This window comes from Carassius gibelio, chromosome B15, assembly GCF_023724105.1.
Source record: "Carassius gibelio isolate Cgi1373 ecotype wild population from Czech Republic chromosome B15, carGib1.2-hapl.c, whole genome shotgun sequence".
NCBI classification, from domain to species: domain Eukaryota; kingdom Metazoa; phylum Chordata; class Actinopteri; order Cypriniformes; family Cyprinidae; genus Carassius; species Carassius gibelio.
Genome location: NC_068410.1, coordinates 26027929 through 26042827, shown reverse-complemented (window position 1 = coordinate 26042827; position 14899 = coordinate 26027929). Strand labels below are relative to the sequence as shown.

General features: G+C 41.9%; 1 protein-coding gene across 1 annotated transcript; it reads right to left on the bottom strand.

The window, feature by feature from the left end:
* Positions 1-4310: 4310 nt before the first annotated feature.
* On the bottom strand, positions 4311-5267 carry LOC127972585 (olfactory receptor 52K2-like). The gene has a single exon (XM_052576211.1). The coding sequence runs from the start codon at positions 5256-5258 to the stop codon at positions 4311-4313; it is 948 nt and encodes a 315-aa protein (XP_052432171.1). The 5' UTR covers positions 5259-5267.
* Between the last annotated feature and the right edge of the window lie 9632 nt (positions 5268-14899).

Sequence of the window (14899 nt, the reverse complement as noted above, 5' to 3'; positions counted from 1 at the left end):
ATTAATTAGCTCTGAGATTGGAGGGGGAAGGTCTAGATTAATTGTCTGAGTGTCAATTTTTGATTGAATAGATGATTTGATTTGTAAGTATTCCAAAAAACAATTACTCCCAATGCCGTATTTCTGGACCAAGTGGGAAAATGGTGCAAAGTTATTATTAAGGAGGATGTGTTGAAGTTGTGTGATTCCCTTATCTACCCATGTGTGCAAGTTAATTGGCTTCTTGTTAACTATGAAATCTGGGTTATTCCAAATCGGGGTGTATTTAGATGGTGCAAGGGGTGTCTTTGTGATTTGATGAAATTTCCACCAAGCTGTCAGAGCTGCGGCTATTGTTGGTATTTTAAAACAGTTATGCTTTTTGATTGTCTGATTATAGAAAGGTAAATCTGAAATGTTAATGTCCTTACAAACTGACTGTTCCACATCTAGCCATGTGCTTTCTGATGTGTTAGGATGAATCCATTTGTATATATTTTGGAGCTGATTGGCCAAAAAGTAGTGGTATAAATGTGGAGCTTCAAGTCCTCCTTGTGTTTTTGGTTTCTGTAGTGTAGATAATTTAATTCTTGGGGTCTTATTTTTCCAGTAGAATTTAGTGATGATTGAATCTAGCGATTTAAACCAGGTGAGGTTGGGTAGTGCTGGAATCATTGTAAATAAATAGTTTAATTTAGGGAGTATAGTCATTTTAATTATTGATATTCTGCCCATAATGGATAGTGGTAAATTCATCCAGCGATGAAGGTCATCATTTATTGTTTTAAGTAATGGAGAGAAGTTAAGGCCCTTCAGAAATTCTGTGTATTTAGATTTTTCTGGTTATCAAATGAAGGGATAAAACTTTCATTTCATTTATCTTTTAATTATTTAAAATTAAGCAAACTTTATTTTTTTGGTAAAGTACTATTACTATTAAAGTACTATTAAAAATAAAACATGGAAGAAATGTTGTGTGATTATTCCTTAAAAAATTATGTTCGTTTCATTTTAATAGTAGTAGTGGGCTATGTACATTCAACTGAACAATAGTAATAGATTTCTGTCAAATACTTTTATTTTGATGAGTTTACCGATACAGTTCTGTGTATGTGAAACTACAGTCTGTGATATGAGATAGTTTTACTCAAATCAAACGGTCAGATGCTCATGAAGTGACTTTCAGTGCAGTTCTGGAGATGTTCCTCATGTGTTCACGTCTTTATTAAGTGAGAGGAAAGACGCTGAAATCACAGTGAGCGTCACGCGCTTCCATGTGTTTAATGAATGAAGACGTGCTTGTGCGCCGTTCATTAACACAGACACGCAGAACATGCATTCATATTTAAATAGACTTTTTCCGGTTACTCACGATTTGATGTAAGTGCATGACCTACTTTTGATTAATTCATTCAAAATTTGACAAATTCCGTGACATTCCGCGTTAAATTGTAAATTCCGTTTTTATGACTGGATTCCGAGATTCCGTCCACGTTTTCTGCATCGCGGAAATCATTGGGCCCTACAGTAGACATCTGCCTGCTGTTCACCCTATGCCTTAAAACCGAAGTATCTCCATATAATGGAGCCAGTTGTCCTTTTTTTTTTTTGACTAGTTCTCTACACGCGAGGGGAGAGGGGACAAAAGCAAGGAGGCGGGGGGCGAGCGAGCGGGGGCGAGCACAGCATAGTGAAGGCAAACAAGCAAAGCGGCGGAATCGGAATTAAATATAAACAATATATCGATATATACGATATGTCAAAATCCATATCGTGTTTAAAAAATATCTCAGTATATTTTAAATATGAAGATATCGCCCACCCCTACTGACAAGCCAATAGACAAGACAGAACAAGTTACTAATGGTATGAAACAATTTCTTAGTTTTCAAATTTGATGTTGAGAGTGAGGAGTCACGTGCCGATTTGGCAAATTGGGAGGGGTCTGAGCCGGTCGGCCATGATGGATACGCTATCGGTTGCCAGGGGCAATGCCTTCAGAACTTCACAGAGGCGCGACTAAAAATTTCAGAGATCTTTAATTTTAGCGCATTTATTTTGTCGGCGAAACAGATCGAGACGGATCTACGAATAAGAGAAAGAAAAGGAAGAAAGTAAAGCAATGCAAAAACATAAAGCGAAAGAAAGGGGACCTTACAGGAACAAGCTCACACCAAGCCAAAACAGTCACAGTTAATTACGTTGTCATTTTGGTCAAGAAGTGCATTCTTAATGCAATGTAATTACAATAAACTAAAACGCATGTGAAGAAACTTACTTTGGCCAGTACAACACTGTTTTCATCACCTGCTGTAGATGGACCCAGCCACAGCAGAAAGACTCGTAACTTTCCAAAGACTTGTGGCTTTTAAACTCCTGCATTGTGTAGTAACATAAACCAAAAACAATATAATTCCCGATGTCCATATGTGTGCATGATGGAGGTAAATGGTCCAGGTCTCTGTTCTGCTGCAGGGAGCTCGTATGGGTCAATATTTTGGATGCTTGAGAGCTTTTCCAAATACCGCTGTTTTGTGCTTGGTGTAACCTAAAAAAAAACTGTATTCCATTGTTCCTATGTTTCCATATGTATCGTGAGAGGTACTGGAGCAGTTTTTAACGCAGCAGTAACTTTCAGGCATGGTAAAACAGTGCAGAATTGCGAGAACCTCCTCTACTACCGAGTTAACAACACATGTAAACAATCCTGTTTCGCCAACGGTATTCTGCCAACATGGCGGAGACTGTGATATCGAGGGAGGCTTTGTGCTATGACGACAACTCCTCATTCTCAATATATATATATATATATATATATATATATATATATATATATATATATATATATATATATATATATATATATATTAGGGCCGGGACTTTAACGTGTTAATTGAGATTAATTAATTTACACAAAAAATAACGCGTTAACTAAGATTAATTAATTACAGAAAAAAAATTCCCGCATTTTTAATAACTTATTTTTGCACCGCGGAACGTTTCTCACTGGATGAGTTTCGGCGGGACCGATTATACTGAAGCACCAACTAGCGTTCGCATATCACCGCAGCACACATCGAGCCTCAAGTATCACCTCAACACAAAACATATAGCAGCTAGCGTGGACTTTACACTTTATGTTGAACTAGGTATTATTTTGTTGGTGCAACAGTTTATGTTGAACTCTTTATTGTTTTGGCCAAGGTAGTTGAGAGTTGGACTTAGTATGTTATGGCCTCTGAAGCAACAGAGAGATGTTTTCTAATAGTCAGTGTTTCCAATGTTCTGAATGTATTTGACAGTATTGTGTATTACTTAAAAACACTTTACAGAAGGTTCCAGCACCTATAAGCTTCCTGAATTTCTGAAATGTACTATTTTTAAATTGTTTCTAAATATGCTATTGCTACACTTCATGGCAAAAATTGCACTGGTCTGCTAGACTTGGTTGAACAAAAATAAACAATATTTTGTTGCTTAAGCTCATTTATTCAGTCATTATTCAATGGTATACTATAAATCCATGTGAAAAAAAAATACTTCTCACTGTTCTCAGGTCAAATATTTATATGCGATTAAAATGCGATTAATTTCGATTAATTAATTACAAAGCCTCTAATTAATTAGATTAATTTTTTTTAATCGAGTCCCGGCCCTAATATATATATATATATATATATATATATATATATATATATATAAAAAAATGTATTCAAACAATAAATATTGTTTTGCAGTTCTTTAATGAATGTGATGACAGATAACTGTATTGTCTGTACGTACTGAAATCTTTTTATATTTAATTAAGCACGACATAAACATGAATAAACATCAGAATGTAGGCTATTTTATTTCAACCATGGAAAAACTTCAATACACACCATTTTTCAAGTAAGTCCATCAATGATAAACTATACTCCTGTCTGATTTGTTTGTTGACAAGATGGCAATTTGACATGATTGGTCGGATTGCCTTATTGGTCTATTGGTTCTGTTCTTCTGTTCTGTTACCATGGTTATTCATTGTTTGATTAATTCTGTTCATGCATCATTTGGTTTGGCTGGTGTCTCACTATTTAAAGCCTGAATTTATTTGTCAATTCCTATCTATACGCACGGTTGTGTTGTAGTTTCTCAGTGGTCTTTGGTGTATTTGCTTGTAGTTTAAAGACCTTGTTTGTGCTATTCTTCATCTCAGTGAAATGTACACTTGACACAATTCACAACTCTTGCAATTTTTATAATTAATCTAAAACTTTAACAAAATAATATATCCTTACTTAAATGCTACAGTTTCAGCATATTGTTGATCATATTTCAAACTCATTTATTTACAAAGGAAAGATCTTTACTTCACTTACAAGCTGAAGAAACTGTTGTCTTATTTCCTTTGTTCTCACTCCATAAACAATCGGGTTAAAACAACTTGGGAAAAGTAAATACATTGTGCTCACAAACACACGACTGTTAGTAGAAAAAGTATTTCTTATTCTGTATGACATGAATGCAATCAGGGCAAAAATCAAACTACTTGTCATGACAATGATGTGAGTAATGCAAGTGTTTATGGCCTTCATTTGGCCCTTGCCAGATTTAAACACAGAGGCAAAAATTACAACATAGGAACCAGTAACAAGAATAAAGTCAAAAGTTGGTATCAGGAAAGCTGTCAAAAGTCCTACTAAGTTATTAATAGATATATCTCCACATGCTAGCTGAACCAATGCCATGTGTTCACAAAAACAGTGATCAATAACATTTGTTACACAGAATGTTAGTTTTCCAGCCATATAGACCATGCTGATATTCAGGAGTCCATTTCTGATTAGTGGGACAACAACAAACTTTAGAAAGTTAGGGATTGCCATGTATTTATGATAGTAAAGAGGTTTACATATTGCAAAGTAACGATCCAGTGCCATCCACAAAAGTAAAGTAGACTGAAATGCACCAACATAATGAATGCAAAACATTTGTATCAAACAACCAACTAGGGATATCCCACCCCAGTTGAATAGAAAGCTAACAAGCATGTTGGGTACAAAAAATATAGGTAAGATTAAGTCTACAACAGCCATTAAACCTATTAGTACATACATGGGAGAATGCAGAGACCTTTGACATATGATTAAATATAAGAGAATAGAATTTGCAGTGATGGACAATGAAAACATCAAAAAGAAGGGGATAAATAAAAAAGGCCTCCATTCCCCTAGACTGTAGAAACCATTCAGTTTGAAGTCTGTGAATAAAATATTTTGAGCAGAAAGATTCTTCATGCTGATCAATCCAATACAGTAGGCTAAACTACAGTACGATACATTTGACAGTATTAGATAAATAATTCCTTTTTAAATGGCCTCTTTGTTAAACGGTGATGTGAAGTGGCTGTGAAGAGACCTACAATAATCTGTGTTCTCCCAATATGTTGATGGATAGAAATCTATTCAACTTATTTTACCATACTTTGTTTTTCTATCATAATGCTCGGTCTTACAAGTTAGAGTGGAATGAAAACTTTTTACGAATCATGTCTCTAAATACTCAACGCTGTGTTCCCATGAGCCTGTGCACTATTCCCACAGAGAAACAGAGATCTTCTTCACAATACAGGCCCAAAAAAGATCTTTCTGAATTGATGGCAATGCAAAATGTGCACACTGACTTATTTATTATAAAGCAACTTATAAATTGGATATATTTAATTAGTACTTTTTTTTTCTTTTCATTATCTAATATATAGTCAAAAAACAAACAAAGAAATAAACAAACAAACAAACAAACAAACACCTGACCATTATTCAAATTTAACTGGTCAGGACAATTAATTAAAAGTTCTCTATAACAAACCAGTTCATTACCCAATAATTTAAATCTTCTTCTTTCTAATCAATACGAACAATCCTGTACAGCAGTGGTGCCCAACCCTGTTCCTGGAGATCTACCTTCCTGCTAAAAAATTCTGACCTCAAAACAACTCTCAAAAACATATTTTATAGTGCAAATAAGGTTAAAGATACAAATTCCGTCTGGTTGAGCCAGACAATAGAAACACTAGAAACCCATTCAGTAACAGGAGCAATGGTGAGGCCAGCAAGGATAATGGATTTAGGTGTTGACAAGACTGTTCAGATCTTCAGAAGCTGCCTTATTTGAATCATATTCACAACAACAAATGTATACCCTCATATATAGACAGTATTTTGTAAGTTACTTTATGTTGATTTCGATAGGTGGAAGAAACATTTAAAAATTCCTTACTCTTCAGAGAGTACTGTGTGTTTAGTAGGGATGGGAAGATTCCCCGATTCGCTCGGTGCATCGGCTTAAAAAGTTAAAGATGCGATGCATCGGTTTAAAAAGTGTGCATCGGATTCAAATTGGCTTTTGTATCGCAATGCATCGTTTCTAACATATCTGCATCGGTAAACCCAGATTTACTTCTTTATAATTATTAGTAGATAACTATACTTTCATTATTTAGAAAAGGAATAATGTTTTTAGATTGTTTTCACCCTTCTAAACTGTTTTTCAAGCACGTCTCTCTTCACTGTTGCGTGATGACGTAGCCTTTCACAACACCACAGAGACCGGGGCGTGTCAAGAAAGTCACATAGATTAACATGGCAGAGGTAGAGCAGTTGCATCCTCCACCAAGTAATTACAAATCCAGTGTGTGGAAACACTTTGGCTTTTATAAGAAAGCTGGAAATCTTGATAAAACCCATGCAATTTGTAAAATATGTCGTGCCGCTATAAAATATACAGGCAGCACGACAAATCTGACAACACACCTGAAGCGCCGACACGGTGTGAGTTTGGAGACGCCGGCCGCCTCCTCCTCCTCCTCCTCCTCCTCCTCCTCTCACTCGGATTTAGCTGAACCTGCCACTGCTAGCGGGACGCCGGGTGAGCAAAGGATCAACACTTTTTTTCAATCGAAGTTGCCTAACAGTTCTGCTCGGATCAACTGATATTTCTTAAGAAAAACCTTAAAAGAGCATATTTAAGTTAAATTTAATCTGATGAGTCTGGTTTACAGCAGCCTGTGACTGCCTATACTAGTTTATTTTATTTTCATTATTTTTTTTTTTACATTTGAATACAGTTATAAAATAACTGACAAATTTTTTTTTTTTGGTACTTCATATTATTATTGGTTATGTCAAAATAGCACCTGTTTTCTGTTCACTGAGTAAGCCTGTCTGCTGAAAGCACATTCATCTGCTAGCATGTTATGGAACATTTCTTCAGTTTACCTCTGAGCAGCATCCTTAATTTGTTTCACTGTTAAATGTTTGAGCTTTTAAAAGTTTTAGTAGGGACAAAACAGGAAAAAAACATTTGGTTTTATTTAATGTTTTTTTGCACTACCAAAGCCTATTTGTATAAGGGTCATGCACTACAAATCAGAAGGCACTTAAGTTAATTTATGATTTGTTGTCTGAAACAAAGAAATAAAAGTATCTGTAACATAATGAAATGCATATCATGATTTGTTTCATTGCATCATACCGCATCGAATCGTGTTGAATCGAATCGAAATCGGATCGCACTGCATTGTAACAGAGGTGTATCGTATCGTATCGCATCGCTAGCTGCTTCATGTATCTTTAATGTATCGTATCGTTGGCTATGCATCGAGATGCGTATCGCATCGGCCTCAGTTATGGAGATGCACATCCCTAGTGTTTACAGTGTTACATTAGTAATGGAGTTCCACAAATAAAAATTATGTAGTTATGCCTGAAGCATTAAAGGTCCTTTTATTTCTTATTATATTTTTTATTAAAATATTTTTGTTTGTTTGTTTGTTTTTTACCCAAAATTAAGGTTTACTCACCATCAGGCCATTCAAGATATAGATGATTTGGTCAGCTGTTTGAACTCTCATTCTGACGACACCCATTCATTGCAGAAAATCCACTGGTGACCATGTTATGTAATGCTAAATCTGTTCTAATAAAGAAACAAATCACCTAGATCTTGGATAGAGTACATTTTCAGAAAATTGTATTATTTTAACTATTCATTTAATGGTAATATGTATTATTATCATGTTCTGTATGACATGAATGCAATCAGAGCAAAAAACAAACTACCTGATATGAAAGTGAAAAACTGAAAGTGACGTGACATTCAGCCAAGTATGGAGACCCGTACTCAGAATTAGTGATCTGCATTTAACCCATCCAAAGTGCACACACTGTGAACACACACCCGGAGCAGTGGGCAGCCATTTATGCTGCAGCACCCAGGGAGCAGTTGGGGGTTTGGTGCCTTGCTCAAGGGCACCTAAGTCATGGTATTTCCGACCCAAGACTCAAACCCACCACCCTAGGGTTAGGAGTCAAAACTCTCTAAGCACTAGGCCACAACTTCCCAAATTGATGTCACAATTAAGGGAGTAATGCAGGTGTTTATGGCCTTTTATGAGGCAAAAAACACATGAAGAAGCAAACAGAATAACCTTACAAAAAATTTAATTACTGCAGTTTTTTAGAAATAATGCTAAATTTTTTTGTTATATGTAGAAAAATGCAGTTTTTTTGGACATTAAAAAACGTCTTGGTTACGTATGTAACCCTCGTTCTCTGAAGGAGGGAACGGAGACATTACGAATGGGATCTCGCCCGAGATCCCAATCACCTCCAAGTGGTACAAAACGAGCCAATGGTACACAAAGTACCTTGATCTGCGGAATTTGTATTGCGAGCTCCGCCCTGCAGAGCGGGTATATAAGGAGCAACACGAGCAACTCGCATTCAAGTCTTTGCTGAGGAGCCGAGCCAGTGACCCGGCCGTTCAGCTGAACAGCGATGTGGCAAGGGGACGTAACGTCTCTGTTCCCTCCTTCAGGGAACGAGGTTTACATACGTAACCAAGAAGTTCCCTTTCAGTCAGTCACGTTCAACGTTACGAATGGGGTTCCTTACAAAACGCCACATGGCTGTCTTCCAGCGACCCGTGTTAGTGATAGCACCCTGTCGTGAGGCCAGCACGAGTGAGGGCCTATAGCTCGCACAGAATACACTGGGTAGCATATTCCAGCTGGTCATATGCTAGCAGGCTGCCTGCCCGTGGGAGGACTTTCGGAAGGCAGGTATCTACCAAGGTGGTGATACATAAGAACTCTGAGGTACCCAGCCCGCAGGGTGGAAGTTTCAACGACAGAGCTGGCAAGGGGCTTGCCAAGGGAAAGACACATGCTGTGGAGAGACTTACTGTGGACATACACACGTGGGATTACCCAGAAAAGGGAATCACGACACATGGAGGCACCTAGTCCCACACATGGCTGACTAAGAGCATGTACGCAAGTGTTGAACATCAACAGTGCTGGAGGAACCCAGGGTTCTGACTGAGGAATTCACCTGAGGGGAATAGCGCACGCATCCAGTCCACGGAGTGGAATGGCGCAGCAAGCGGATTGACACCGAGCAGGTCCTTACTGGCCCGAAGGGGCGAGTACCCGGGAGGACACGGGCTCTACACGGAGATTATAAAATCTCACGAATGTGTTAGGTGTCGCCCAGCCCGCAGCTCTACAGATGTCTGCTAGCGAGGCGCCATGCGCCAGCGCCCAGGAGGAAGCTACACTCCTCTCACCCCTAGGGGGCATGGCAGGTCTCGAGCCTGATAAGCCAGGACAATAGCATCCACTATCCAGTGGGATAACCTCTGCTTGGAGACAGCCTTTCCCTTCTGCTGGCCTCCGTAACAGACAAAGAGCTGGTCTGAGGTCCTAAGGCACCAAGTTCTGTCCACGTAGGTGCGGAGCGCACGTACTGGACAGGGCAGCGCCAGGGCTGGGTCTGGGCGCAACCATGAGGACCTGCTCCTCGTCCTCCCTGATCTTGCACAACGTCTGTGCAAGAAGGCTCACTGGGGGAAACGCATACTTGCGCAGGCCCAGCGGCCAGCTGTGTGCCAGGGGGTGTCTGTGCCGAGGGTGCCCTCGGTCAGTGAGTAAAACAACTGACAGTGGGAATTTTCTGGAGAGGCAAACAGGTCTACTTCAGCGTCTCTGAAGTGTTCCCAAATCAGCTGAACCGACTGGGGGTGGATTCTCCATTCCCTGGGGCAAGACTGCTGTCGTGAGAGCCCGTCGGCTGCACGATTGAGCCTGCCTGGAATGTGAATGGCACGAAGCGACCTCAGATGCTTGTGACTCCACAGGAGGAGATGGCGAGCTAGTTGCGACATGCGGCGCGAGCGTAGACCACCCTGATGGTTGATGTATGCTACGGTCACAGTGTTGTCCGTACGGACCAGAACGTGCTTGTCCTTCAGCAGGGCCCTGAAGCGGAGCAGAGCAAGACGTATTGCTAGCAACTCGAGGCAATTGACATGCCACTGAAGTCGGGGTCCTGTCCAGGAGCCTGATGCAGCATGCCCGTTGCACATGGCACCCCAGCCCGTGGCAGAGGCATCTGTTGATACAACAATGTCTGGACACCGGTTCTAGGGGCACGCTGGCCCGTAGAAACGAGTGGTCCAACAACGGGGTGAAGTATCGGCGGCAGGCCAGAGTGATGGTCACTCGGAGCGTGCCCTGTGGCCATGCCCATCTCGGGACTCGGTTGTGAAGCCAGTGCTGAAGCGGTCACATATGGAGTAACCTGAGCGGTATGACTGCCGCCGCGGACACCATATGCCCCAGGAGACTCTGAAACAGTTTCAGTGGAACCGCTCTCTTGCCCTCAAATTGTCTCAGGTAATTCAGCAGTGACTGCGTGCGCTCGTTCATAAGCTGTGCGAGAAAAGAGATCCTCTGCACAGGGGAGAGTTTGCTCTTTTCCCAGTTGACCAGAAGACCCAGTCGGGCGAGGTGTCTGAGCACCAGATCCCTGTGCTCGCACAACCGCTCTCGAGAGTGAGCTAGGATCAGCCAGTCATCGAGGTAGTTGAGAATACGGACACCTTGTTCCCTGAGAGGAGCCAGGGCTCCCTCCGCGACCTTCTTAAAGACGCGGGGAGACAGTGCCAACCCGAATGGGAGAACCTTTCGCCTCTATGCCTGCCCCTCAAAAGCAAACCGAAGAAACGGTCTGTGTCGAGGAAGAATGGAGACATGAAAGTACGTGTCCTTCAGGTCGATCGCTGCGAACCAATCCATCGGACGAATGCATTCGAAAATGCGCTTGGGCATTAGCATCTTGAACGGGAGTCTGTGCAGAGCTCGGTTCAAGGCACGCAGGTCCAGGATTGGCCGTAACCCACCTGTCTTCTTGGGTACTATGAAGTAAGGGCTGTAAAAGCCGGACTTCATGTCTGCTGGAGGGACCGGCTCTATAGCGCCCTTTGCCAGCAGGGTCGCGACCTCCGCACGCATGACAGGGGCATCTTTGCCCACCATCGTCGCATGGACACCCCGAAACCTGGGGGGACGCCGGGCGAACTGAATCGCGTAGCCGAGCCTGAGCGTCCGGATGAGCCAGCGGGAAGGCCTGGGGAGCTCTAGCCAGGCTCCCAGGAACCAAACCAGCAAGGGTCAAGGGGACTACAGGTGTACCCACAGTGGGGCAGCGTGGTGGAGCAGACAGCCCCAGCATGGGAGGCATAGCGTCCCTTAGCAGGGGCAGAGTGCGGGCACTCGTCTGACTCCAAGTGGCAAAGAGGGCATGAGAAGGCAAAGCGTTCTTGAGCCGTCTTTGCATGGAAACTGGCAAGGGGAGAGGAGAACAAGAGCGGTGAGGAAGCATGTCGCCAGCTGTCGTTCGTGGCCTCTTGGGACCCGGAGGTAGAGGAAACAGCTCTTTAGTGAAGGTTTGGGTACCACCGGCCGCAGGGCCAGTGGCGGAACAAAAAGAAAATGAGAACAAAGGATTCTCCCCGGCCCTCCTCCGGGGGAAGGAGTGGTCCTGCTACCATCTCCTGATGAGCTGTCGTCTCCAACTCTGGGTCGCCCGTCTCAGGAACGCCGCTTTGCCTGGCGTTTTGCAGGTTTAGGGGCAGAGACGGGTTGCGCTGCCCTTCTGCGGCCATCTCCTCGCTGCGGCCGGGGTGAAGGCTGCTGCTGTGGCCGAGCGGGAGTGGAGGAGGCCGCAGAGGGGCGCCCTCGGTGACGAGCAGGCTGAGGTTGCGCCGGCGGCGGGGTGGAAGCAGCATCGGGCCGCCGGGCAGGATGTGTCTGATGGCCTCAGACTGCTTCTGGGCGGCAGAGAACTGCTGGGCAAAGCTCTCTACCGCATCGCCGAAGAGGCCATCCTGGGAGACCAGGGAGTTGAGGAGCTGAGCCCGATCAGACTCCCTCATGTCTGCCAGGTTCAGCCATAGGTGGCGCTCCTGGACCACCAAAGTGGACATCACCTGACCCAAGGAGCGCGCAGTGACCTTCGTCACTGGAGAGCGAGGTCGGTAGCAGTGCGCGCCTTCTGCAAAACCCCTGGGTCAGCACCGCCCTCGTGGAGCTGCCAGAGCAGCTTGGCCTGATAGACCTGAAGTGAGGCCATGGCATGCAGGGCAGAAGCGGCCTGGCCCGCAGCTCTGTAAGCCTTGGCCACAAGCGTGGATGAGAACTTACAGGCCATGCAGGGCAGCTTGGGACCACCACGCCAAGCGGAGGCGCTCTGTGGACACAGTTGCATCGCAACAGAACGCTCCACCGGGGGAATCCCAGCATACCCCTTGGCCGCCCTTGGTCTTGATACGTACTGGATCTGGGTGACTGCAGTGACCCTTTATTTATTTTGAATGCTCATGAAAATAGCCTGCTTATTCAGTCGAGTCTGTTTATTGGTAGCCACAGTAACCGTCACATTTAGAATGAATGATAATATCTCTATAAAAGCTCCCGAACAAAAACATTATTATATTTTTTTATGATAGGCAACGTGAGCTAAACTCTCGAGACGAGGCTTGTGATCGATAGTATAAGTTAGTAAATAAATACACAATTGTGATAGAGAATAAGATGATTTCTTCAAGCGGTCATATTTACCATGTTAATTATGGTAATGTCTTTTGCATAGTTTATAAATATTTCTGCCTTGTATGGTGATTATAATCCACATTGGATCAAGTTATTTCAAACACTCACTGCTGACTGAAAGTGAATTTTGAGCTTGACTTATTAAAAAAAAAAAAAAAAAGTTTTTAATGTGAGTGTTAAAGCTGTTATTTTTCTGAAATGATCAGCAGCGCAGACTCTCTATTTTTATAAAAGCTCCCGAACAAAAATCATTATTATATGTTGATGAAATGCAACTTGGAGCTAAACTCTTGAAACGAGACGACAGATAAAATGTTACTTAATAAATACACAATTGTGATAGAGAATAAAAAGCTGACGTCCGATTTATCCAAGCGGTAATATTTTTACTATGGTAACGTTAATGTTTAGCATGCATAGTCTTTTACGTCGCTTATAAATGTTTCTGCCTTGTTTAGTGATTATAATCCACATCGGATCAAGTTATTTCAAACATTTGCTGCTAACTTAGAGTGAGTTTTGAGCTCAACTTTATTTTAAAACGTCTTTAATGCTGGTGTTAAAGCTGTTATTTTTCTGAAATGATCCGCGCTGACGCTCTCTAGACGCTGAGAAACTCCGCCTTTGTTCATAACCCCTCCTCTAGCCCCAGCTGGCCTGCATTGGCCCAAGGTTTTCGTCGGGCCAAAAAACCCTGGCCGTTGGCCCCGAGGAAGCCCCGGCGAGGCACGATCAAGCCCCGGAAGTGACAGTGGAAACGCGACTGGCCCTGGCACGCACTAGCATGCCCGATTTAAGCTCGCCACTGGAAACCAGCTAATGATCACAGATCAGGCATTAACCCTCTGGAGTCTAAGGGTATTTTTGGGGCCTGGAGAAGTTTTGTCATGCCCTGACATTTGTGCTTTTTTCAGTTTCTTATAAATATTTAAATGAGTAAAGTCTAATCTCACTGTAATCAGCACAAACTGGGCTATAATAATATGTGAAATGCATGTATGTACATGATTTTGTTTTTGAGAAAAAAAATATTATGCGTGGTTAGTGAAAAACTAAAAATGTTAAAACACTTGAAAAGGCCATAAAACACATAAAGAACATTGGTTCCCAGGATTTTTGAGAACTGGAGCTTGTAGCCTAGAATTTTTATTTCTAAATTATGTGAAAATCATCTTGTTTACTCACTCACAGAAAACAATATATTGATTTAAATTTTCTAACACACTTTTTGTTGGTAAAAGTCATATGTGAGTAGGCGTCAACTACCATGAATATCATTGTGATTTACACCTGAGAAGACAAAGGCCTGCGTAATGAGCTGCATAATGAGCCTCTCATTCAGCTGAGCCACTGTGAGTGAGGAGTTACAAGTAAGAATGTGAGAACAAAATAAAAGTTTATAATTTTATGTTTGTAGTTTATTAAGAATATATTTAATTATCCCACAACATAATTTAATGTCCACTTGGGGGAACAGTTAAACAGTTTATTAGAAACAAAGCTGACTTTCAAACAAATTTTTTGGCATCCTTACTCCTTCAGAAATCCTTTTAACAATCTTATTTTCTACAAAAAAAAAAAACATTTATTGTTATTATTATTAGGGCTCAAGCCTGGAGGGCGAGTGCCCTATTGTTTTCCTTAGGATTAATATTTTTTTTTTTTTTTTTTTTTTTTTTTATTCTTCAAATTTTTTTCTAAGGTTTCTGGGCTTTTGGGGTCCTTAACATGCTCAAAAACTCTTGAAAATTGGCACACACCTTGGAACCTGCGGCCATTAGGGCCGGGCAGAGTCTGATACACGGGCGTGGCACAGGGGCTCTACAGCGCCCCCTGTAGTACCGATGGCCATATATCATGCATACTTGCACATATACATATGAAACTTGGTACATATATATAACTCATCAAACCAAACAACTTTCACACTGCATGTCATAAGCTCCGCCCAACAGGAAGTTGGCTATTTAGGGTTTTATGAAAAAC